Source organism: Leptonychotes weddellii, chromosome 10 (assembly GCF_054177405.1).
Source record: "Leptonychotes weddellii isolate Sample4059 chromosome 10, ASM5417740v2, whole genome shotgun sequence".
Taxonomy (NCBI): Eukaryota; Metazoa; Chordata; class Mammalia; order Carnivora; family Phocidae; genus Leptonychotes; species Leptonychotes weddellii.
Genome location: NC_138378.1, coordinates 76,480,422 through 76,502,141, shown reverse-complemented (window position 1 = coordinate 76,502,141; position 21,720 = coordinate 76,480,422). Strand labels below are relative to the sequence as shown.

Here is a 21,720-nt window from a genome sequence, read left to right as displayed (position 1 = left end):
ACCCCCAGCTTCTTGAATTGCACTTCCCTGGCACTCCTGTGGCTGGTCTTCCTCCTGCCTCTGCTATTCCTTTCAGTTTCCTGTGCAGGCTTCTCCATTTGCCCCATGCACAATGGGGTGTCTCAGGGTTCTGTTGTGGGCTCCCTGGAGGAGCCCATCCGAGCTGATGGCTTCAAGGACTCTTTGCCGAGGAACTAAGAGTTGACCTCCAGCCCCAGCATCCCTCCTGATCTTCTGAACCATAGTTCCTCTCGCCTTTGGGTGCACAGACAACCCTCATGGCCCAGAGGGCACTTGCTGCTGTCCTTTGCAAACCTGCCTCTTTTGGGTACCTGCCGTGGCCCCAAGACCCCTCAGGAGCCAGACCAGAAACCTGCTTTCTAGCCCTGCTTTCTCTTTCTGCCCCTCCCACTCATCCAATCTCTAAAAACTGTTAAGTTTACCTTCCTAACATCGCTTGATTCGAGCCACACCCACTGTCATCAGCTTACACCTGGATTATTGTGACAGCCTCCTTCTCCTTCTGTGTCCCACAGCCAGAGTTGTCTAAAATGTATAGCTGATCAAGTCACTTCCTGGCCTACAACCTTCCATGGCTCCCTACTGCCCTCAGGATAAAGTCCAGACCCCTTAGCATGGCTTGTGAAACTTGTGATGTCTGGTTCCTGCTCACCTCTCTGGCCTCATCACTTGCCACCTTGCACCCTGTGTCCCCGCCTCCTGTATTCAGAGATGCCACTTTGATTCCCCTTTCTTCTGCCCACCTGGATAACTTCTCTGTCAGTTCTCAACTTAGATTTCAGTTCCTCTGAGCTTTGTCCCCTCTCCCCCCAGCACACCACACAACTCACTCTAGGCTTACTGGTCTATCTCCCCACTAGACTGTAAGCTCCTTGAGGGCAGGGACTGTCCTTCAGTTTTTGTATTAACAGTGCCTGGCTTGGTGCCCGGTACATAGAAAGCACTCAATAAACGTTTGTTTAATGAATGATTTGTAGTGATGTGTCCCGGGGATAACAGGGGATCCAGGATAGCTTCCTGGAGGAAGTGCAAGTGCTTGTATAGTTGCAACTGAAGCCACGGGTCCTCCCTCCCTCCCCCCAAGATACGCTGCTTGTGCCTCCCTGAACTACAGAGACCTTGAAGGACTTAGTCTGAACAAGAGGCAGCATTTTCCTGTGGTACCCTATCCTGGAAGCCTTGTTCCTGGTGGGCTGGGGCGGGGGGAGGAGAGGTAGTAGGGACACCAAAGCGTCAGTTTCATGATGCAAGGGCCCAGGATAGACTGATGCCCACTCTGAGGCCTCCGCGCTAGCTTAAACCTCTTGGGGAGTCCAAGGAATTTCTTTGTGGAGAAAGGAGACCTGGGACCTAGTCTTTTGTTAAGAGAGAAGGGGCTCCGATCTTCAAGCTTGGGAGTGGGAAGTGGGAAGCCTGTGAGTACTCCTCTCCCTCTCTTCCATCCCCAACGTGAATCACCACACCTCAGCCTTCACTGGGCTGTCTCAGGTTGACGGCCTGCCAAAATAAGTTTATGGGGGGCTTTTGGGGGAGGGCAGAGTGGGGAGCCCTTGATGGGCTTGCACAGCTGCCAGGAAGGCTTCATCAAATGTCTCACGCAGGTTCATGGCCAGAGCGTCAGTCCAGAAGTTGTCACCCGAGAGCCGCTTCCGGGGCACGTGCCTTATGCTGACAGGGCAAAAGCCCTGGGGCACCTTCATCCTGCGTGGCCGCACTGAAGGGTACAGCTCTTGGACTAGCACCTTGAAAGGCAGCTGGGGCACAGGTGCCACCCGGTTGCTGGCCACCGTGCACAGCTGTGCCCCGCCGTGCCGGTCAGACCTCGCCTTAAGGAAGCTTTGGAAGTCGCGCTCCGGGCTGGGGTCTGGATGCACACCCAGGCGGATGCCCTGTGGGTAGCCGATCTGGGTGGTGGGCCATCTGGCAGGATTGTTGCTAACATTCCACCACTTGGGCCGCCTGACCATGGGCTGCGTGTAGATGGGTGTGGGTGTCCCCAAGGACTGCAGCTTGGGTGTTGATGTCTGCCGCAGGCGTGCCTCTGGGGAGGGGTAGAAACTCTTTCGAGGCCCCTGGTGCTTGGGGGTCTGGGGGATGGCGATCGCCTGGGGTGGGGCACAAGGCGCTTGCTTGGCGTTGGGGATCAGGGATTGGCCTTGAAGCAGCTGCTTGCGATGGAGCCACTTCTTGAAATCAGCTTCTCTCAGAATTTGGTGCTCTTTCTGCAACATCAGAGGGTACAAGATAGTCATGGAGGGCTGCCCCTCCTCCCTGCTCCTGTGGAGGGGGGCCTTGTGGCTGTAGCCCTTGGAAACCTCAGGTATCACTGGCTAGATCCAGTTGCACCCCAGGAGGCCTAAGTCTGATGAGAGAAACGCCTGCCTTATGGGAGCCCTTGTTCTGACGGGGAGATAACTATTGCCCGAAGGGAGCCCTTGGGCTGATGGGGCAGGTAGAACCTCTCCGACCTCCAACCTGATACGGCCTCTGCCCTAAGTGAGGTCTCCAGTCCCTGCCCTACGGAAAACCTCAAGTCTCATGGGGGAGACAAGCCTCCACCTCCAGAGAAGTCCCTCGTCTGATAGTGGAGATATGTCCTGCCCTGAGAGAATCTCTGGATTGATGGGGGAGGAAGAAAGCAGAAAGGTTTGGAAGGCCTGGAACTGGGGGTAGCCAGTCTGGATTGGCTTCTGGAAGTGGTGGGCCTTGTATGTTGGGGGATATAGTTGGCTGGCTCTCTGGGCTGGGTGGTCATGACTCGGTCTACCTCTCTGTTTTTGCCTCCACTAGAATTGAACCTTTGGCTTGCCACAGAACTGCCCCTTGTCCACCCCCTTGTTTCAGCGTCTCACCCCCCGGACCGTTGCTAAGCCATCAGGTGGTACGGAGATTGACCCAGCTCGGGAGGTAGGCTCTGATTAGGCTAAGCCAATCATAATAATTCCATCAGCCTTGCCCCAGCCCCAGGTCAGTCAGCACATGGCTTTCCTTTAGCTGTAGGGATTGGCACAAGAATGGACATAGGATCCAACTGAGGCCAATAAGAGATAAGGGGAGATCTGCAAGGGGCTTCTGGGGAAGTTTAGAGCCACGGGAACGGATGAGCTTTGCCTCCTCTGGACACAAGGGGCTATGAGGACTGGGTGACACACTAAAAGAGGACAGGGCTGAGAAAACTGGAGAGAAATGCAGCTGGAACCAAGCTGGAGTACTGGATTTTGCCAGCCCTGAAGCCCTCCCCACTTCTGGATCCACTTAGGATTCCCAGCATCTTCTCTCTGGGTTTTCTGGCTCTTGCATCCTATATCATTATACCTGCTTAAAATCCTTTACTTCCCCATTCTTCCCTAGCCAAGGTCCATCATAGATCTGAGCCCCTCCCAAATCTCTCGCTTGGCAATCTCCAGCTCACATCTGTTCCCCTAGCTGTACTGACTTTGTGCTTCTCGGCATATACCACGTTCTCCTGTACCTCTGTGCCTCTCCACAGGGCTCTCTGTTCCTTCTGCCTGGTCAGCCCTTCCCTTCTTCATACAGCCAACTGCTGCCCATCTTTAAAGATCCTCTTAAGCATTATCTCTCTGGCATCCTCCTGGACCCTTCCTCCTCTGTGGGAATATAACCCACCTCCCATTCTAGATCCTAAGCTCCTTCAGTGAGGGGACCACATCTCATTTGTCTTTGGAGCCTCAGGGTCCAGCAGGTGCCTAGCAGAGAGGAAATGCTCAGTGTCTGTTGGAAAGGGTGTATTTTTTTTAAGAAGACTTTATTTTTAAGTGATCTCTACTGCCAACACGGGGCTTGAACTCTCAACCCCGAAATCAAGAGTCATGTACTCCACCAACTGAGCCAGCTACATGCCCCAAAGGATGGATCTTTTTTTTCTTTTTTTAAGATTTTATTTATTTGAGAGAGAGAGCATGAGCAGGGGGAGGGGGAGAGGGAGAAGCAGATTTCCCACTGAGTGGGGAGCCTGATGTGGGGGACCGATGCGGGGCTCCATCCCAGGACCCAGGATAATGACCTGAGCCGAAGTTAAGACACTTAACAGACTGAGCCACCCAGGTGCCCGGAGGATGGATCTTTTTAACCAATGTGAATCCCAATGTAGGCAGGGCCTGGAACTCGCTAGAGATTTTCCTCCTCATCCAGAAGGAGGCAATGCACTAGGAGGGGTGCTGTACTTCTTGCCAATTTAAGCTGTATTTACTCTCTAACACAAAATAAGACTTTTGACCTAGGGGAGTGGCTTTTAAGGGTGGAATTTCAGAGGATGGGGAGAGGGAGGCTTTTTCTGGGTGGGACTGCTACCAGCCACTCCTCTAACTGCCTGTGAGTCCCGGCCTCCTGTGCTCACCTGCTTGGAGAGCAGTGCGGGCCCGGCGCCCCTGCCCCCCTTCCCCCTTACTTGATACTCAGTCAGGTAGTCTTGTTCCATGAAGGCCAGCTGGTCCTTGAGCCTCTTCAGTTTCCCCATCTCACGAGCAAAGTCCTTCTTGTCCCGTTTCCACATGGCATCCTTCAAGAACCTGACGCCAAGGTGGGGGTATGTCATCCCCCAGTGACCGAGCTTCACCCTGGGCTGGGAAGACTGGCTGCTGCTGAGGGCCCGGATGAGGGTGGGAGGAGCCACCAGAGACGCCATGCCCCACTGCCCAAGGCCCCTCCCACTACCTTTGAGGTGAGAGAGGAAAGTGATAGTCTGATCAGCAGCCCCTGCTGAGGATCCAAGGCCTCAGGGCAAGGAAGGGCAGTGCTCAACCCAAAGGGGTGAGGCCCTGTGCAAAGCCCTGGGAATAATATCCTGGGGGGGGGGGGGACCGAGGGCTCTCTTCCACAGACATATTTCTCAGCCCAGACCCTCCTGGTAAAGGCTCAGCCTTAGGTGAGGGCCCCAGGGAAAGGGCTGGGAGGGAGGGCAGGGGTGGCAGGCTGTGGGTGGTTCTCACACCCTCACCGGGCACAGTCACGGTGGCTCCATATTTTGCAGTAGTCGATGGGCTTGCGGCCCATGGCATCTCGGGCGTGGACATTGGCGCCATTTTGCACCAGCACCTTCACGCAGCTCAGCAGGCCCTTGCGGGCTGCCAGGTGGAGGGGTGTGGAGCCATTGCATGTCTGACTGTAGAGGGCCCCGCCGGCCGGGAAGAGGGCAGAAAGGAAGGACAAAGGCCATCTGCCCATCAGAGAGGTGGGCAAACCAGCTTCCGCACCTGCTCTGCCACTAGCCCACTGGGTGACTCTGATATGTCCCTTCTCCTCTCTGAGCTTCAGTTTCTTCAACCGTAGGAGGAGGGTTTGGACTAGATGAATGGTGGGAGCCTGACTATATGGATGTGCAACAGTAAAGATCTGCTGGGAGAAGAGCTGGGTTGGCTGGAGCTCAGAGAGCACTAACCTTATTGGCTCTTAAGTCAGCCAGCCCTCCTGCCCCCTCCCCTGCCTGGCCATGGCGCACAAGGCCTGCGTGACCTGGGCCCTGCCTCCTCCCCACCCTCATCTTCTGACCTTGCCCCACTCTTTCCCAACGTGTGATCTTTGCACATGATGTTCCCTCTGCTTGGGACTCTTTTCCCCAGTTCTGTCCATGGCTGCCTTGCTCTCAGTTTTCAGGCTGCAATTTAAATGTTATTTCCTTAGAGGTGACTTCCCCTTCCAAAATAGGTCCTCTGCCCTACCCCTTTCACTCATCACCTCATTGCCCTGTTTATTTCCTTTGTAACTACTTACTACACTGTCATTTCATTCATTTATTGGTTTGCTAGTTCACCCTCTGCTCCTGCACTAGTTTATCAGCTTCATGAGGGCTGGGACAATTTCCGTGTCTTCACTGCTGTATTCAACTCAGGCTTGGCACCGAGCACACAGGGCTCTGTAAATATGAGCGAGTGCAGTCTCCCATGGGCCATCCGGGCACTTCCATGCATTTCCTCAGTTACCACAATAGTCTCATGTCATCTTCCCACATTTCAGTTGAAGACACTCAGGAAATAATTCCCAAACTTTGCTGCAAATTAGAAACACCTGGGGATATTTTAGGCCTTCCAAAGCTCAGATGGCACCCCATACCAATTTCAGCCTTTTACTGGAACACAGGCACTGGTATTTCTGAAGCTACATACGGGACTCCAGTGTGCTGACAAGCTTGGGAACCAGAGCACTGAGGCTAATGGTTGAGTGACTTGTCGGAGGTCTTGCTGTTTGCTAGCAGATGGCAAAGCTGGGGTGTGAACTAGGTCTGTCCTCTCCCAGAGCCTGATCTCCTTACTACAGCATGCGGGCTCGCTGACTGCTTTATGTGGGACCCAGTCCTTGTCACCCCACAGCCCTCTGCCTGTCCTGCATGGATCTGCCTACTTGGAAGTGGGGTTCCTATCTGCCCAGGTTCCAAGACACTTTCTGGACACAGGCTGGACTCACGTGTTGAGGGCCGCCCCTTGCTTAAGTAGATAGTGAATGCAGGGGAGGGTCATGGTCTTGTTGTCCCCGTGGATGACCAGGTGCAGGGGTGTCTGGCCATTGTTGGTGGGCAGGTCCACGGGAAACTTGTACTCCTCTACCAAGACCTGCAGGCACGTAAGCTTGCCGCTCTGGGCTGCAGAGTGGATGGCAGTGAAGCCCTGTGGGGGCAGGAGGAGGGTAGGAGGAGACTGAGCAGGATTGGGGCCCCAGGGTCCCCAACCTAACCTACAGAGCAGAGTCTGCTCATAGAAGGTGACTACACAGAAAAGGGTATCTGTGGATCTGCCATAGGCAGATCTTTGCCAGGGAACCACTATGTGAGGAACTTTCTGTGCGTACAGAGGACTTCATTTCTTGCCCCCAAGCTCCAAGGCCTTACCTTGTCATCTGCTGGAATTTTGTCACGGTCCCGACTCAGACAGAAGCGCAACCATTCCAGGTTGCCCAGTGCGGCCGCGAACAGCTCGTAGTAGCTCCCAATAGCACTCTGGTCCCACTCATCGTCGGGGTAAGCGTGGGTCCGGAGTGGGCAGGTGAGCAAGAAAGCGGAGTCTGGGTCTGGGCCGTTGGCCCTGCGGAGGGGCGTGCGTGAGGGGGAGGGCTGTCACTGAGCACCAAGGCGCTTCGGGAGGCCAGGCCGGGGCTGGCTGGTCGGCAGGGCAATGAGGAAGCCACCGTCCCCGGACACCTCTCCGGAGGCGAGCCCGGACCCCAGCCCCGTTCTCCCGGCTCCTCGCGCCACCCAAGGGCTCCCACATGCTCCGGGCCCTGCCCCTCCAGGGAGTCCCCCCACAGCCCGGCCACCTCATCCCCGGCCCACCTGGGCTGCTGGGACGCAGCTTCACCCCAGGTGACCTTGTAGGAGGCTTTCTCCGCCGGCTGCATGGCGACACTTGTGTGCGGGGGGGCTGCCCCCCCCCCCACCACGGCCTGCCCGCCGGCGGGCCCGCGCCACCCGCCCGCAGGGTCCCGTCGGCGGAAGCTCGAACTGGCCCTGCGGCCAGGGCTGCTCCTCCGCGGACCGCAACACTGCCCTGGCTGAGTAACCGGCCGCCCCCCGTCCCCAGGGGCCCGCCCGGCGCCTCCCGGAGATCCTGCCGCGGCTAACCCCTCCGCCACCCGGTGAGTCCTGGCCCCCTCGTCCTGGAAACAGCATCGGCCACACACACAAACCACAAGACCCCTGGGTTTTGTTTCTGATTATAAAATTGGTAAGTGCTGATTGTAAAAACAGAGAAAGGGACAAGGAAATTAAAAATCACAATTCCACCAACCGCAGAAATCACGGTCCATTACGATATGTATATACATATCCTACATTTTTTGTACTTCTTTTCATTTAGCGTTTTATTATGAACTAATATCCATTGTCATGCCATATACTAAACGTACGTTATGACGCCACTGTAGCCCAGCGTCATAATGGACGTACTATCATTTGACATGTGCGGCAGAAAACAAAATGATTCATCTTGATCGTTTTCTTAGGATGGATTTCCTGAATGTAGAATTACTAGGTGAAAGGGAACGAACATTTTTTAATTGTTAATATGTGTTTACAAACTGCCCACCACCAAGGTTTTATATTCATTTACACTTCTACCCGCAGTGAAGCAGGGACCCTGCACATCAGCCGTGGGACTTTGGGTGAGTTACTTGACCTCTGTGTCTTAGTTTCTGCATCAGCAAACTGGGAATAATACCACCTACTTCACAAGGAGGGAGGGGATTGGAGCAGTGAGACCAGGCCAGCTATCTAGAATTTTCTATTGTTAAAAGAGGACCTACTTGAACCATCACCACCAGCGCTGAATATTGTGATTTTAAATAAACATTTGCTAATAATTTGGTAGTGGAAATGTTCTAATTTGACTCCTTGATGACTACCAAAAGTTAAACAATTAAATATCAGTGTTTTTCTCTTCTGGGAATTATCTGTTTCTTCACATTGTTCTTTGAGGGTCTTCAAAGTGTTTCTTACTGGATTTGTAAAACTTATTAACCGTAACCCTTTATATATATTTGTCATCAATGTTTTCTTCAGTTTGCCTTTTAAGTTTTTAATATATGGTAGTCAAGCAATCAACGTAGCTTGATTCAGTGTTGAGTGAACCATCCACATTCCATCCCTTCTCAGGGGGAATGACCCCAAGCTTATCAGAGGTTTACTGAGGCCCCAGGGGTCAACTCTAGGTATACCGGACCACACCACTCACTTCTAACTACCTTCTCCCCTCTGGGCCCCATCATTCCTGGTATTTCCCCCAGAGAAATCTAAGGAGTGGGGAGGGTCTCCCAAGACCACTGTGACCTACAGGGAGGGACAAAAATGCAGATTCTTTACCCAAAGCAGTTCTCCCTCATTCCAGGGAAACCTCCTCTGGTAGTCCACTCACCTCCCAACCCCAGTGGTCTGAAGGAGTTAGCACCCCTCCTGAGCACTTTAAAAACTAGCAAATTCTGGGGATCTGCCCCAAGTGGGGCCTTAACACCTGGCTTCAAATTAAGATGAAGTGATAATGTTTTGCAGGGACAAAGCTTGAGGATTTCCTGGCAGTTGGGGGATTCTGTGGGCTGTTGCTTCTGAGGTATTAGGGTCCTAAGAATGACAACAAAACCCTATGTGTATGTCGGGTTGGAGAGTGTCTCAGGACTTCTTCAAGTGCACCCTCATTATCTTTACCTGGGTTATCTTGCAGCCTCTAAACTAGTGGTTGCAACTCCAGCTGTACCTGGGGGAAAAATACCAATGCAGAGGAATTCTGCCTCCAGATTCAGATTAACTGATCTGGTTTGGAGCCTGGGCCTTGGTATTTTGTAAAGTTCTCTAGGTGATTCTCATGTGCTTAATACAGGCGTTAACAACCTTTTGTTCTTTCCCAGTGCGGGGAATCCAGGGAGAGGGATGAAGCGTGGGAGCCCCCTCCCCCCCGTCCCCGCCTCGAGGCGGAGGGGGTGTGGTTGGGGTGGGTAGCTGACAGTGGGCACTCAAGCGGTTGGTTCAGGTGTGTGGGACCTTGGAAGACACGGAGGCGTGCGTAGAACTGGCGTAGAGCAGGGGCTTCCGGGACGAGCTCCGGGGTCCGCTATGGATGGGGCTAGAGCGCAGTGTCGGACGCGGGGTCCTGCGGCGCCCCCTCGCGGGAGTAGAACTCATCGAGCACGCTCTGCGGGATGCGCTTCAGCATCTCCTTGGGGAAGATGCGCAACAGCTTCCAGCCCAGGTCCAAGGACTCAAACACCGAGCGGTTCTCGTAGGGGCCTAGGGACGGGGCAGGAGTGTTAGGAGCGTGTGCGCGTATATGTGGCCGGGTAAGGGGGTTACTGCCTGAACGCCCCCAGCCCGCCTCACCCTGGTTGATGAAGTTCTTCTCGAACTTCTGCAGGAATTCCAGATAGAGCAGGTCCTCCGAAGTGAGCGCCTCCTCCCCCACCACTGCTTTCATGGCCTGCACGTCCTTCCCGATGGCGTAGCAAGCATACTGGGTGAAGGGGGGCGGTCCTAGCGGTCACCGCAGGTGGATCACAGGAGCTCAGTGGCCCCCAATTTGGCTGTGTGGGGACCCCAAAAGGGGAGGGATTTCCCAGAGACAAGCTCGTGGTCCAGGTAGGGCTCAAACCTCTAGCTTCTGAAATTAGCTTACCCACCAGTCCCTGGGCTCTCTCCTTACCAGTTGGTTGGAGACGTCTCCATGGTCCTTTCTCGTCATGCCCTCCCCAATGGCAGACTTCATCAGCCGCGACAGGGAAGGGAGCACGTTGATGGGGGGGTAGATCTGGGCAAGCAGAAGAAGGGAGTGGCAGAAGGCAGGGTCCAGACTTGACTTTCCTTCCTACCCCTACTTGTCTCTCCTCCCCCTGGGGTTCTCAAGAGACTGCTCCTCCCTCCTCCCACAGAGAGGTCTGCTGGTCATGCCCTGCCCTCCTTTATCGCCCACAAATTCTAGAACTTGGGTATGCACGTGTCTACATGTGTGCTCCTAGACAGGAGGGGGGGGGCGTGACGTGACATTAGGTAATGAAAGTCACTATTTTAAAACCTTTGATTATTTGGACAAAAACCAGGTTGAAGCTTAATAGTTAATAGCTGTAAAGAAGGAACCTACTGAGCAAAGAGGTAAAAGTCACAGGATTGCCTTTGACCTCAGATGGGACAGACACATTTTCTAACCTGTTAGCACATTATTCACCATCTACTTGTGTCAGTTACCCATTGTTTTGTTCACCAGAGCAAATTACTGGAAAGCAAAGAGAAGTGGTATTTATTATCTACTATCTGCTGGATGCTCTCTATGTGCCAAATGATTGTATCCTCCACAATGCACTCCACTGAGTGATAAATACTATTAGTTCTGTTTTATAGGTGAGGAAACCCAGCATCAGAATGATGAGATGATTTTCACAAGGTTCCCACAGTCAGATGGTCTGGATTCTAGCCAGACCTGTCTTTGTCTGTGACCACACAGTCTTCCTGGGTCATCTCCTCTTTGGAGTTAGCCTCACCCGGCCCCTCCTAATTCACAGAGAACTGAAGCACAGCAGGTGAAGGGACATCTGTTAGTGTCTCTGGGGGGGGTGGGGAGAGCACTAAGTTGTAGGGAGGGGACCATACTTGTCTGTTATGAAGCTGTCTGTCCACGTAGATCTGTCCCTCTGTGATGAAGCCCGTCAGGTCTGGGATTGGGTGGGTGATATCTGCAAGGAAATGCACTGGAGTCAGTGTAGATGGGGCCCACGCCTCCACCCGCTCAGGGCCGCCTGGGCTCTATGGCTCTCATGGGAGTGATGGGGTATGTGGAGGCAAGGAAAAGACAGTGAATCCCGTGATGAAGAAACAGAGCTACTGCACATCTATGCACAAAACCATGGGCCCTTTAGGCATCCCAGTGGGAAGGGAGGGCAGGGGGTAGCAGAGGGTAGTGGGCAGCGAAGAGACTCACCGTCATTGGGCATGGTGAGGATGGGGATCTGAGTGATGGACCCTCCCCGGCCCTCCACGCGGCCTGCCCGCTCATAGATGGTGGCCAGGTCTGTGTACATGTATCCCGGGAAGCCTCGGCGGCCCGGCACCTCCTCTCTGGCAGCTGAGACCTGCAACGTCAGTGTCGCTGGGATAAGAAGCGGGGCAAGAGGCTGAGTGGGAGGTTCAGTGACTGAGAAATGGAGTGAGTGGCGGCAGGCTTGGATGGGTGAGTTTTGGGGTGGAAGGACTACGGAGAGGCCGGCACGACCCCGACACCCTTCACCAGCTGCCTCACCTCCCGCAAGGCCTCTGCGTAGGAACTCATGTCGGTCAGTATGACCAGCACGTGCTTCTCACACTGGTAGGCAAGAAATTCAGCAGTGGTCAGTGCCAGGCGTGGGGTGATGATGCGCTCGATCCTGGAGGGACAGCCTGTGTTTAGAGAGCCCAGAGGCCTAGGCCTGTGCTCTGTCTAGCCCCAAGTGCTGAGTGGATAGTGGACTGCGCATAGCAGCAGGGGGGTGGGTGGGATGAGCCCCAGCTCCCAGGCCCCATGTCAGCTGTGGTTCCTGGGGGTGGGCAGTTCACCACGTCTGGCACTCCTCCCTCCTGCTGTCCTAGGGAGGAAGGGGGGGAGCCCGGAATAGGCCGGGAGTTGGGCAGGAGTGGGACAGGCAGGGCCAGGAGTGTTGATGAGGATGACAGCACCCTGTCCCTGTGGGCCTGAAGGTGCGTGCGGGGGGGCGGGGGGGGTGCTGGCCTATCAGAGCGAGGCAGGGGTGGGGCTCCTGCTGCGCTTCTCTTCCCCAGCTTCCTCCCCGCCACACTCGGCTCAGGTAGAACACCCTGGATTCCTTCCGGAAGGTTCCCCTCACTGCTCCAGAGCACGGCTAGTGTGCATATTCCATAGGCGTGCCCTGCCCGCCTGGCAGCCCCCTTCCACTCTGAGCTCCCCCGAGTCCCTTCCTCTGGCTCCAGGCTCTCTCAGTCCTTAAGCTCTGTCCTGTGGGTCTTTTCTCTGGTGATGTCATCTTGGCCTCCAGAATTCTGTTACTTCGCTTTTGGAGCCCCTTCAGTACCCAGGACAGTTTTATTAGAATTTTTTTTTCATCCCCCTGACCCACAGATTTAAACTCACACTTCCTGAACTTTAGAAATAACAGTTTTTCCAAATGAATAAACAAAAAGCAGAATCAGACCTATACATACAGAGAATAAACTGATGGTTGCCAGAGGGAAGGGGTGGGGAGATGGGCAAAATGGGGGGCGAGGGGCGGAGTCATAGGCTCCCAGTCAGGGAGACAGGCGCAGCACGGGGAATAGGGTCGGTGGTATGGTGAGAGTGTTACTTGGTGACAGATGGTAGATACACTCGTTGTGAACACAGCACTGACCTACAGAGAAACTGAATCACTACCTTGTACACCTGAAACTAATGTTAACATTGTGTGTCAACTCTATTCAAGTAAGAAAATTAAAAAATAAAACAGCAGTTTCTGTAAATACGTGGTTTAAGTTTTAGTGGTGACTTTGGGGAAGTGACTCAAGAATAAGGAGGTCTGACTGGGGACAGTGGCTGGACGCACATTATGGGAAGAACAGAGGGGCTGCAGGTGGCAGGCGGGCTTGTGGTCTGGTCCCCTCCATCTCTCCCTGGGCTATCCCTACCCCTTACCCAGCCTCAGTTTCCCCATCTGCACAACAAGGGGTTGTTTTCCCAACTCCGGCCCATGGCTATGGTTCTGGGATACTCCTGAGCTCTGGTACTCTGGGTGTTGAGAGGGGACAGGGCTTGCTGCCTGAAGGCAGTCTGGGTACCAGGGGATGGCTCACGTGGGGTCGTTGGCCAAGTTCAGGAAGAGGCAGACATTCCCCATGGTACCGTTCTGCTCGAAGTCAGACTTGAAGAACCTGGCTGTCTCCATGTTCACCTGGACACACAGCAGGGAGGGCTGGAGGGGGCGTCTCTGCAGCCTAAGGGCTGGGGCCCCGGCCCCTCCCATCTCTTCTCAGTAGAGCCTATTGACTGTCAGTCCCTGGGATGACCCAGCACTTGAGAAGGCAGGGGCTGGGTTTGCACTCCCCAGGCCCCCAAAGAGAAGTTCAGATTTCTTCAGGTTGTGCTCTGCTCATTGCATCCTGACCCCTCACTTAGCCAGCTGCTTCCCTGCTAAACCCCTCCTTGGGCCCCCTGAGGGCCCCGTGGTATCCCCTCCCTGAAGCCGTCTTCCCAAATTCCCTGGCTTCTCCCTCCTCCAGGCCACCCTAGGGCTCATCTTACAGCTGCCATGTCCTTTGGAATGCACGGGGGGACACACTGTACCTAGTCACTGAGGCCCCTTCCCCCTTCAGTCATGCTCTTGCCTCTCCCACCAGATAGGCCTGGACACTGACAGCTTCTCAGGGAGAAGGATTATGCCTCCCTCATCATATCAGGCAGAGCCAGGGTCCAAGAGAGACAAGGCTGCCTGCCCACAGCTTCCAGAATTTGCCAATCTGCCCAACTTCTCTTACCCCCATGGCCGCAAAGACAATGGCAAAGTTGTCGTCGTGGTAATCCAGCACAGCCTTGGACTTCTTCACCAGCCCAGCCTGGCGGCAGATCTGGGCGGCAATCTGGGATGGAGTGGATTAGAAGGAAGGGTGTCAGAACCAGAGCCCAGAGCCCAGCCTCGTGAGCACCATAGAGGATGATGGTTGGAGCAATTTCCAGTCCTTCCTCCTGCCAAGGCCTTTGGTTGGGGTGGTGGGGGGGGATCCTAGGCCAGAAAGATGAAAGGGCTGCCCCAGGTCCTACAGCCTTCCTCAGGGTGAAGGCTTGAAGACCTGCTTGGGGGCACTGAGGAGGTGTTCTGAGGCCCTGAGCCCATGAGTTGCCAGAGGACAGCTACCAGTCTGGACAGCTATGACCCCAGCGTGGCTGGTCCCTGCCTGTTTGATTCAGGAGACCCACTTCACTGGCCTCTGCCCTGTGCGTTCCTCTTGGTCATGTCTGCAGGACCCTGCAGGCCTCACCTCATTGTGGGGGAGCCCGGCTGCTGAGAAGATGGGGATCTTCTGACCACGGGCAATGCTGTTCATGATGTCGATGGGAGAGATGCCCGTCTGAATCATCTCCTCTGGGTAGATGCGGTCATGGGGGTTGATGGGCTGGCCTGGGAGAGGGTGATCATGGACCCATGCTCAAGGGCTCAAGTCTGTCCCTGCCCTCCCCCAACCCTGCCCCCGACTCCAGAGCTGCACTGTGGAGCAGAATTCTCTGTGATGATGAAAATGTGCTCTAACTACCCTGCCCAGTCCAGTAGCCCTAGTCACATGCGGCTGGTGGGCATGTGACATGAACGTGTATTCCACTTGAATTCATTTGTATTTAAATAGCCACAATCCAGTGCTCCCTTGGACAGTGCTGCCTGGCCCAGCAGAAGTGGCAGGCAGGTGGGAGCTCAGGCTGAGGCCCCCGAGGCTGAGCAGGTGTCGTGCGGGGCTCAAAGGAACAGAGGGCAGCCTGGAGAGCTCCTGTCTGAGGGGATGTGTATTCTTTGCTCTGCCCCTGACTTGCTGAGTGGTTTGGGGCAGCTGTGGTCCTCTGTGGTCCTCCACCTATGGGCCTCCATCTCGTCCTCAGAACTGACAGGACTGGAGGACTCAGGATGGCCTCCCACCAGGAAGGGGCTGTGTCTACTGCGGCAAGCCACCCCAGGCAGCTCTGAGGGGCGGGGACAGGGCACTGGGAGGCGGGAGAGTGAGGGTCTTGGGCACCCATGGAACTTTGCACCTGATGATGGCTTTGAAAGGAACAGGACATGAAGTGCCGATGACAGTATTTCAGGCTCTGTGGCAGATTTGGGGACAGAGAGGCCTCTGCAGTTCTCGTCACACACCCAATCTGTCTGGTAGTCTGACCAGCCTGCGGGTGAGCCCTGGCCCATTGCCCCTGGCCTGTGTCTGGGGCAGAACTTCCAAGGGCAAGGTGTTAGAGGTGGTGGCTGGGGGTGGGGAAGGTGATTGGGGGCTGGGTCCCGGAAGCTGTCCAGAGTCTTTCTCTGGTCACTCACCATTGATATCCAGGAAGTCCTCTGCCATGACCACTGGCCCCTTGTCAATGGGCTTGCCGGAGCCGTTGAAGACCCGACCTGAGGGTGGGGGAGGCCATGGGGGGATGCTTAGGGCCAGCCCTGGGTCTCCCTCGCTGCTGCTCACCCTCCACACAACCAGCAGCTCCCACCCACCCCTCATGTCCCTCTCCCCTCAGCCCTCAGTTACCCCCCGAGAGAGAGCTGGCTACAGTGACTGTCTCTGTGGGGATCTTCCCTCCTCTCCTGGAAATCTTTACAGGTGAGGCCTTGGCCCAGGAAATGACTCTAATGGAGGGTTTTAGGACTGGAAAGAGGAGAGGGCCAGGTATGACAGATCTTGGGAGAAAATTGGGGGATGTGCACTCTGTTCCAGCCTAACCCCAAACAGATGACTACCTTCTGTGCCCCCAGTTGATTGAACCAGCCTTCCTCATTTACGGAACATCTGTATGTCTGGCCCCGAGCTGGGGTTGGGGGTCAGAGAGAGAAGACACAACTTCTGACCTCAAAGAACTCACAGGGGAGGCAGACAGGCAAAGAGGCAAGGACAACACAGTGTGCTAAGTGTGAGGTCAGGGAAGCTGGGCCAGGAGGACAGAGGTGCACCCCCCAGCCGCCTCTCCTCCCCCCATCCTCACCCAGCATGTCTTCTGACACTGGAGTCCGTAGGATGTCCCCTGTGAATTCACAGGTGGTCTTCTGGGCATCGATCCCAGAGGTTCCTTCAAACACCTATGGGACAAGAGGTTAGTTACTCTAATAAGGGTCTTGCTGGGGAGAATGGGGCCTTCCATTCTAGGCTCCCTTTGTGCCCAGCTCTGGGCAAGACGCTCTTGGGAAAATAGGACGTTTCCTGCCTTCGGAGCCTATAAGATAGTCAGGAACTTTGTGGGCTCATTCATTTATTCAGCCAGCCAACATCACCCTGACACCACTTACCTGAACAATTGCCTTGGTCCCAGACACCTCCAGCACCTGCCCGCTTCTCTGAGTGCCGTCAGGAAGGGTGAAGTTGACGATCTCAGCATACTGTGCAAACTGGCAGGAGGGGAGAGCAGCCCAGAGCAGCAGTGAGACCAAAGGTGAAGTCCCTGTCCCCCCCATCCCTCCTTGACCCAGTCTCAAGCTTCTGTCTCCCCTTTTGTGACCAGGCACTAGTAGAAGTGAACTTGAGGGGCCGGAGGTGGGACATTTGGATTCTGTTTGGGAGGCTGTACACCTGGATGGGCAGGAGCACTGACTTTGGAGTTGGAAGACCAGGGTTAGAACTGAAGCTCTGATGCTTAGAAGCTGTGTGACCATGTGGAAGTTACTTAATGTCTCTGAGCGTTACTTTCCTCGTCTTTCAAATGGGAATAATAATAATGCCTACTTCATAGGGCTTCTATGGGGAGAAAGTGATCTATGTGAAGTCATTAGCTGGGGCCCAGGACCTGTAACAGCTCAATAAAATGTAATCATTACTATGGCTGTTTAGGTCCCGTGGACAGCACAGTTGTCCCTGCCCCTGTGGACTAATGGTGAACACATTGGCACAGTGCTCTCCTGGGCGGCCAGGTGTCCCCTCATACCAGTGGCAGTCTTTCCCTAGCCATGGGGCTGGGACTGATTCATGTGTTGTCCTCACAGCTTCAGGAATAAAAAGAATCAGGCAATCACTTCTCTTTTGGCTATGAGCAAGTGTAGTATCTCTTCTTATCCGTTTGAAAAGAACCAGGCTAATATCGGGAATATATACAGAACTCTTACAACTCAACAATAAAAATACAAATACCGTAATTTTAAAAATGGGCGAAGGATCTAAATCGATATTTCTCCAAAGAAGATATTCAAAAGACCAATAAGCACATAAGATGCTCAACATCATTCGCCATTGAAGAAATGCAGATCAAAACCACAATGAGATACCACGTCCCACTCGTGAATACGGCTGGAGTCCGAAGGACAGATAACGAGTGTAGTTGAGGGTGTGGAGAAATTGGACCCCTCAGACACTGCTGGTGGGAATTTAAAATGGTGCGGCCACTTTGGAAAACACTCTGACGCTTCCTCAAAGGGTTAAACATACAGACACCATATGACCCAGCAATTCCACGGGCCCAACAGAAATGAAAACATGTGACCATACAAAAACTTGTGTATGAATGTATATGAATGTTCATATACAAGTAGTAGCCTTATTCATAATAGCCCCAAGGTGGAAACAGCCCAAATGTCCAGACAGTGAATGGAGAAATAAAAGATGGTATATCTATACCGTGGAATATTATCAGCCTTAAAAAGGAATGAAATACTGATCCATGCGAAACACGGATGAACCTTGGAAACATGCTAAGTAGGTGAAAGAAGCCAGACTCAACAGGTCACGGATTATATGATTCCACTGATAGGAAGTGTCTGAAATAGTCTGATCCATAAAGACAGAAAGGTTAGAGGTTGCCAGGGGCTGGAAGGAGGGATGATTGGGAGTGACAACTAACAGGTACAAGGGGTTCTTTTGGAGGTGATAAAAATGTTCTGGAATCAAATAGTGGTGATGGCTGCGCAACTCTGTGTATATACTTTGGTTGCTTTAATTAATCCCAGCCATTTAAAAATGAAAATGATTTTCTGCTTTTTAGTTTTTGCAAGTAGCACTGAAGATAGAAGCTTAGTGAAAGCTAATGTCAGTAAGGGGTGGATAGAATAGTACATTGGGGAGGGATGTGGGAATGGGTTTCCATTTGTATAAACCACTGATGTTCTTTCTGTGAAATCAGAGTTGCTGTCTACATTTCATATAAATTTTGAATATTCAAATATTCTGAGAAGGAATATTAAGGATATCTTTGTCCTGTGCTGATTTTTTTTCAAATAAACCTTTTGAATCTTGGAAAAATAAAAAAATATATATATATATTTTTTAATATATATATTTAAAAAATATATATATATACTAAAAACCACTGAACTATGTGCTTTAAAAGAAGGAAGTTTATGATATGTAAATTATAATTCAATTAAAAAGACAATTAGGCTGTCCTCCAGGACCACAGGTAGCAGGTTGGGCAGGTGGAGGTCTGCCCCAAGGGAATCCCCTAGCCCTGCAGTCTGTGCATGCTCCGGGAACCAGGGTCCCAGTCTTTCCCCACTTCCAGAAGAGGCTATGAGCTGGGCCAGGAGAGCTGGGCTGGGAGAGCAGACCCTCCCCACTGCCTCTGGCTTCAGCTCTCGTCAGCCCCCAGAGAGCTAAGCCCTGCAACCTGCACTTTCTTCCAGGGGCGGTACTGGAGAGAATGTATTGCATCCTTCAGGCTCCCTCACCTTGCTTCCCTGGTGATTGAGTTATTTCAGGGAGTAAGTGAGAATCGGAATCTAATAAAAATAAAATGGTAAAAAGATGACATCCCTGCCCACGTGTTCCTCATATTCTGAGTTAAAGTACTCCTCTAAATTACTCCTTGGGCATTAGAGGGAATCAGAACTGACATGATAAATGAAATAGAAAACAATGAGAAAGGAGAGCGCCTTGTAGAATAAATCAGGCTGTACCATGTTTTCTGACCATAATCAAAACAAGTTAGAAATCAAAAACAAAAAGATGGTTAGACAAACTTCATGTATTTGGAAATTTAAAAACCTAATGTAGAAGACCGTAGAATTAGAAAATATTTAGCACTAAGCAATAATGAAAAACTACGTATTGACATATATGGATGCATTTAAACTTTATTTTTCTTTTTTTAAAAGATTATTTATTTATTTTAGAGAGAGAGAGAGAGCTAGAGCGGGGGGAGGGGCAGAGGGAGAGGGAGAGAGAATCTCAAGCAGACTTCACACTGAGTGCAGAGCCCGATGTGGGGCTTGATCTTACGACCCTGAGATCAGGACCTGAGCTGAAACCAAAAGTCAGATGCTTAACTGACTGCACCACTAGGCGCCCCATATTTAAGCTTTAAATGCTTATATTAGAAAAGAAAAAAACTAAAAAAAAAAAAAAGAAAAGAAAAAAAACTGAGTAAGTTTAAGAGTATGCAACATGAAAAGTTAGAGAAAAGAACAGCAATAAAACCCCCAATAAAGTAGGATGGGGGATGGGGGGAAGTAGGTGATGGGGATTAAGGAGTACACTTGTGATGAGCACCGGGTGACATATGGAAGTGTGGACATATGGAACTATATTGTACACCTGAAACTAATACAATGCTGTATGTTAACTAACTAGAATTAAAAGAAAAACCTTTTTAAAAAGTCCAATATAGTAGAAGAAATAATAAAAGGTCAGAAATCAACATGGAGAACAAACATGTAACAAAGAAGATTAAGCCAAATTGGTTCTTTGAAAAGCCTAATAAAATAGACTGATAAAATAAAACTGATTAAGAGCAAAGACATAAATAAATAATTGTTGGAGTAAAAAAGTCAAAACTAGCTATGCTAATAATATTAAAAAGTAATAAAAAGGAATTATGAACAATTGTATGCAATACGGTTCAGAACTTAGATGAAATGAATAAAGTTTTAGAAGAATACAACTCAAACCAAAACCAATCAAAAACCAAATAGAAAGCCGGAATAGTCCCACAGTCTTTAAGATATTACATAAATAGTGTAAAATCTTTCCATAAAGAAAACACCAGTCCCAGATAGTCTTACAAGTGAGTTCTGACAATGAAAGAACAAATAATTTGAAAATTACTTGAGCTTTTCAAAAGACTGATGGAAAAGGGATGTCTTTAATTAGTTTTATGAGGCAAGGATAACCATGATACAAAATAAGATAATGAAGGGAAAATTATAGGCAATCTCGCTTATGAATATATATGCAAAAGACCTATGTAAAATACTAACAAACCAAATCCAGCAAAGTATAAAAAAGGTCGAGTTACAAACCAAATGATAAAAGAAAAAAGTCAAAAACCAAAAAATAAAAAAGACAAACACACACACAAATAAAAATTAAAAAGACCAAGTTGGAATTATTCTGACAATTCAAGGTTAGTCTAATATTAGAAATCTGATAATGTAATAAATTTACCTTATTAATGACTTGCAGGATAAAAAAAACTTTGTTCATCTTAATATACCAGAAAAAGATTTAAAAAACTATCCATGATTAAAACAAAAACTCTGGTGATTAAAGAATCATGATATCCATGGTTAAAGAACAAAACTACTCTTTGAAAACAGAATAAAAGGGAAATTCCTTAACTCCAAAAAGCATCCTCAAAACACCTGCAGAAAGCATACTCTGATGTAAAACAATCCCTTTAAAATTAGGAGCAAAACAGGGGTGCCTGGGTGGCTCAGTTGGTTAAGCATCTGCCTTCTGCTCAAGTCATGAACTCAGGGTCTTGGGATGGAGCCCCGCTTTGGGCTCCCTGCTCAGCAGGGGGTCTGCTTCTCCCTCTCCCTCTGCCCCTCTCCCCACCACTTGTGTTCTCTCTTGCTCACTCTGCTCTCTTTCTCTCTGCCAAATAAATTGTTAAAAAATTAGGAGCAAAACAACAATGCCTGCTATCATCATTCTATTCAGCATTACATTGGAAGAATCAGCCAACATAATACGATGAACAGAAAGAAACATTAGAAGGCAAGGAAACTATAAAATAGAAAACTTCCCAAACCTCAAATGTAGTAAAGATAGGACCCTCCAGGGCACCTGAGGGACTCAGTCGGTTAAGTGGCTGCCTTTGGCTCAGGTCATGATCCCAGGGTCCTGGGATCAAGCCCAACATCAGGCTTCCTGCTCAGCGAAGAGTCTGCTTCTCCCTCTCCCTCTGCTGACCCCCCTGCTTGGGCTCTCTCTCTCTCTGTCAAATAAATAAGAAAATCTTAAAAAAAAAAAAAAAATAGGACCCTCCAAAAAATGTAGACCAATTTCTCTTATAAATGTAGATACAGAAATTAAAAATAAACTATTAGCCAGTCCAATCAGTGTATTAAGTAAACAAACAGGTATGACCAAATAGCATTCATCAAAAGAATGCAAGCCTTGGGGCGCCTGGGTGGCTCAGATGGTTAAGCGTCTGCCTTCGGCTCAGGTCATGATCCCGGGGTCCTGGGATCGAGTCCCACATCGGGCTCCCTGCTCGGCAGGGAGTCTGCTTCTCTCTCTCTCTCTGTCTCTGTCTCTGTCTCTCATGGATAAATAAATAAAATCTTTAAAAAAAAAAAAAAAAAAGAATGCAAGCCTAGATAAATCAACCTCTGGGAATT

At 51.2% G+C, this 21,720-nt stretch overlaps 2 protein-coding genes across 2 annotated transcripts in view; both read right to left on the bottom strand.

Annotated features, from left to right (window-relative positions):
* Positions 1 to 867: 867 nt before the first annotated feature.
* Positions 868 to 7,368, bottom strand: ANKRD53 (ankyrin repeat domain 53). The gene is made up of 6 exons (XM_031036615.2): positions 7,240 to 7,368; positions 6,863 to 7,084; positions 6,442 to 6,641; positions 4,979 to 5,143; positions 4,430 to 4,550; positions 868 to 2,243 (listed from the first exon to the last, which is right to left on the bottom strand). The coding sequence occupies exons 1-6, from the start codon at positions 7,366 to 7,368 to the stop codon at positions 1,533 to 1,535; spliced, it is 1,548 nt and encodes a 515-aa protein (XP_030892475.1). The 3' UTR covers positions 868 to 1,532.
* A 633-nt stretch (positions 7,369 to 8,001) lies between these two features.
* Positions 8,002 to 21,720, bottom strand: part of ATP6V1B1 (ATPase H+ transporting V1 subunit B1) — a 27,247-nt gene continuing 13,528 nt past the window's right edge. The window contains exons 3-14 of the mRNA XM_006728011.3: positions 16,462 to 16,560; positions 16,161 to 16,254; positions 15,502 to 15,579; positions 14,462 to 14,601; positions 13,961 to 14,062; positions 13,280 to 13,377; positions 11,742 to 11,865; positions 11,424 to 11,574; positions 11,096 to 11,178; positions 10,155 to 10,259; positions 9,836 to 9,965; positions 8,002 to 9,745 (exon numbers count right to left, since the gene is read on the bottom strand). Coding sequence (XP_006728074.1) covers positions 9,582 to 9,745; positions 9,836 to 9,965; positions 10,155 to 10,259; positions 11,096 to 11,178; positions 11,424 to 11,574; positions 11,742 to 11,865; positions 13,280 to 13,377; positions 13,961 to 14,062; positions 14,462 to 14,601; positions 15,502 to 15,579; positions 16,161 to 16,254; positions 16,462 to 16,560 — 1,368 coding nt within the window. The 3' untranslated portion in view covers positions 8,002 to 9,581. The remainder of the gene's footprint in view (positions 9,746 to 9,835; positions 9,966 to 10,154; positions 10,260 to 11,095; positions 11,179 to 11,423; positions 11,575 to 11,741; positions 11,866 to 13,279; positions 13,378 to 13,960; positions 14,063 to 14,461; positions 14,602 to 15,501; positions 15,580 to 16,160; positions 16,255 to 16,461; positions 16,561 to 21,720) is intronic.

What these genes read in the sequence shown, in the direction of transcription:
- ANKRD53 (XM_031036615.2), bottom strand. Translation starts at nt 7,368, where the DNA reads ATGCAGCCGGCGGAGAAAGCCTCCTACAAGGTCACCTGGGGTGAAGCT. An exon ending in AAATTCCAGCAGATGACAAG is followed by an intron (nt 6,642 to 6,862) that starts GTAAGGCCTTGG and finishes CTGCCCCCACAG; the next exon opens with GGCTTCACTGCCATCCACTC. An exon ending in ACTACCTGACTGAGTATCAA is followed by an intron (nt 2,244 to 4,429) that starts GTAAGGGGGAAG and finishes CTGATGTTGCAG; the next exon opens with AAAGAGCACCAAATTCTGAG.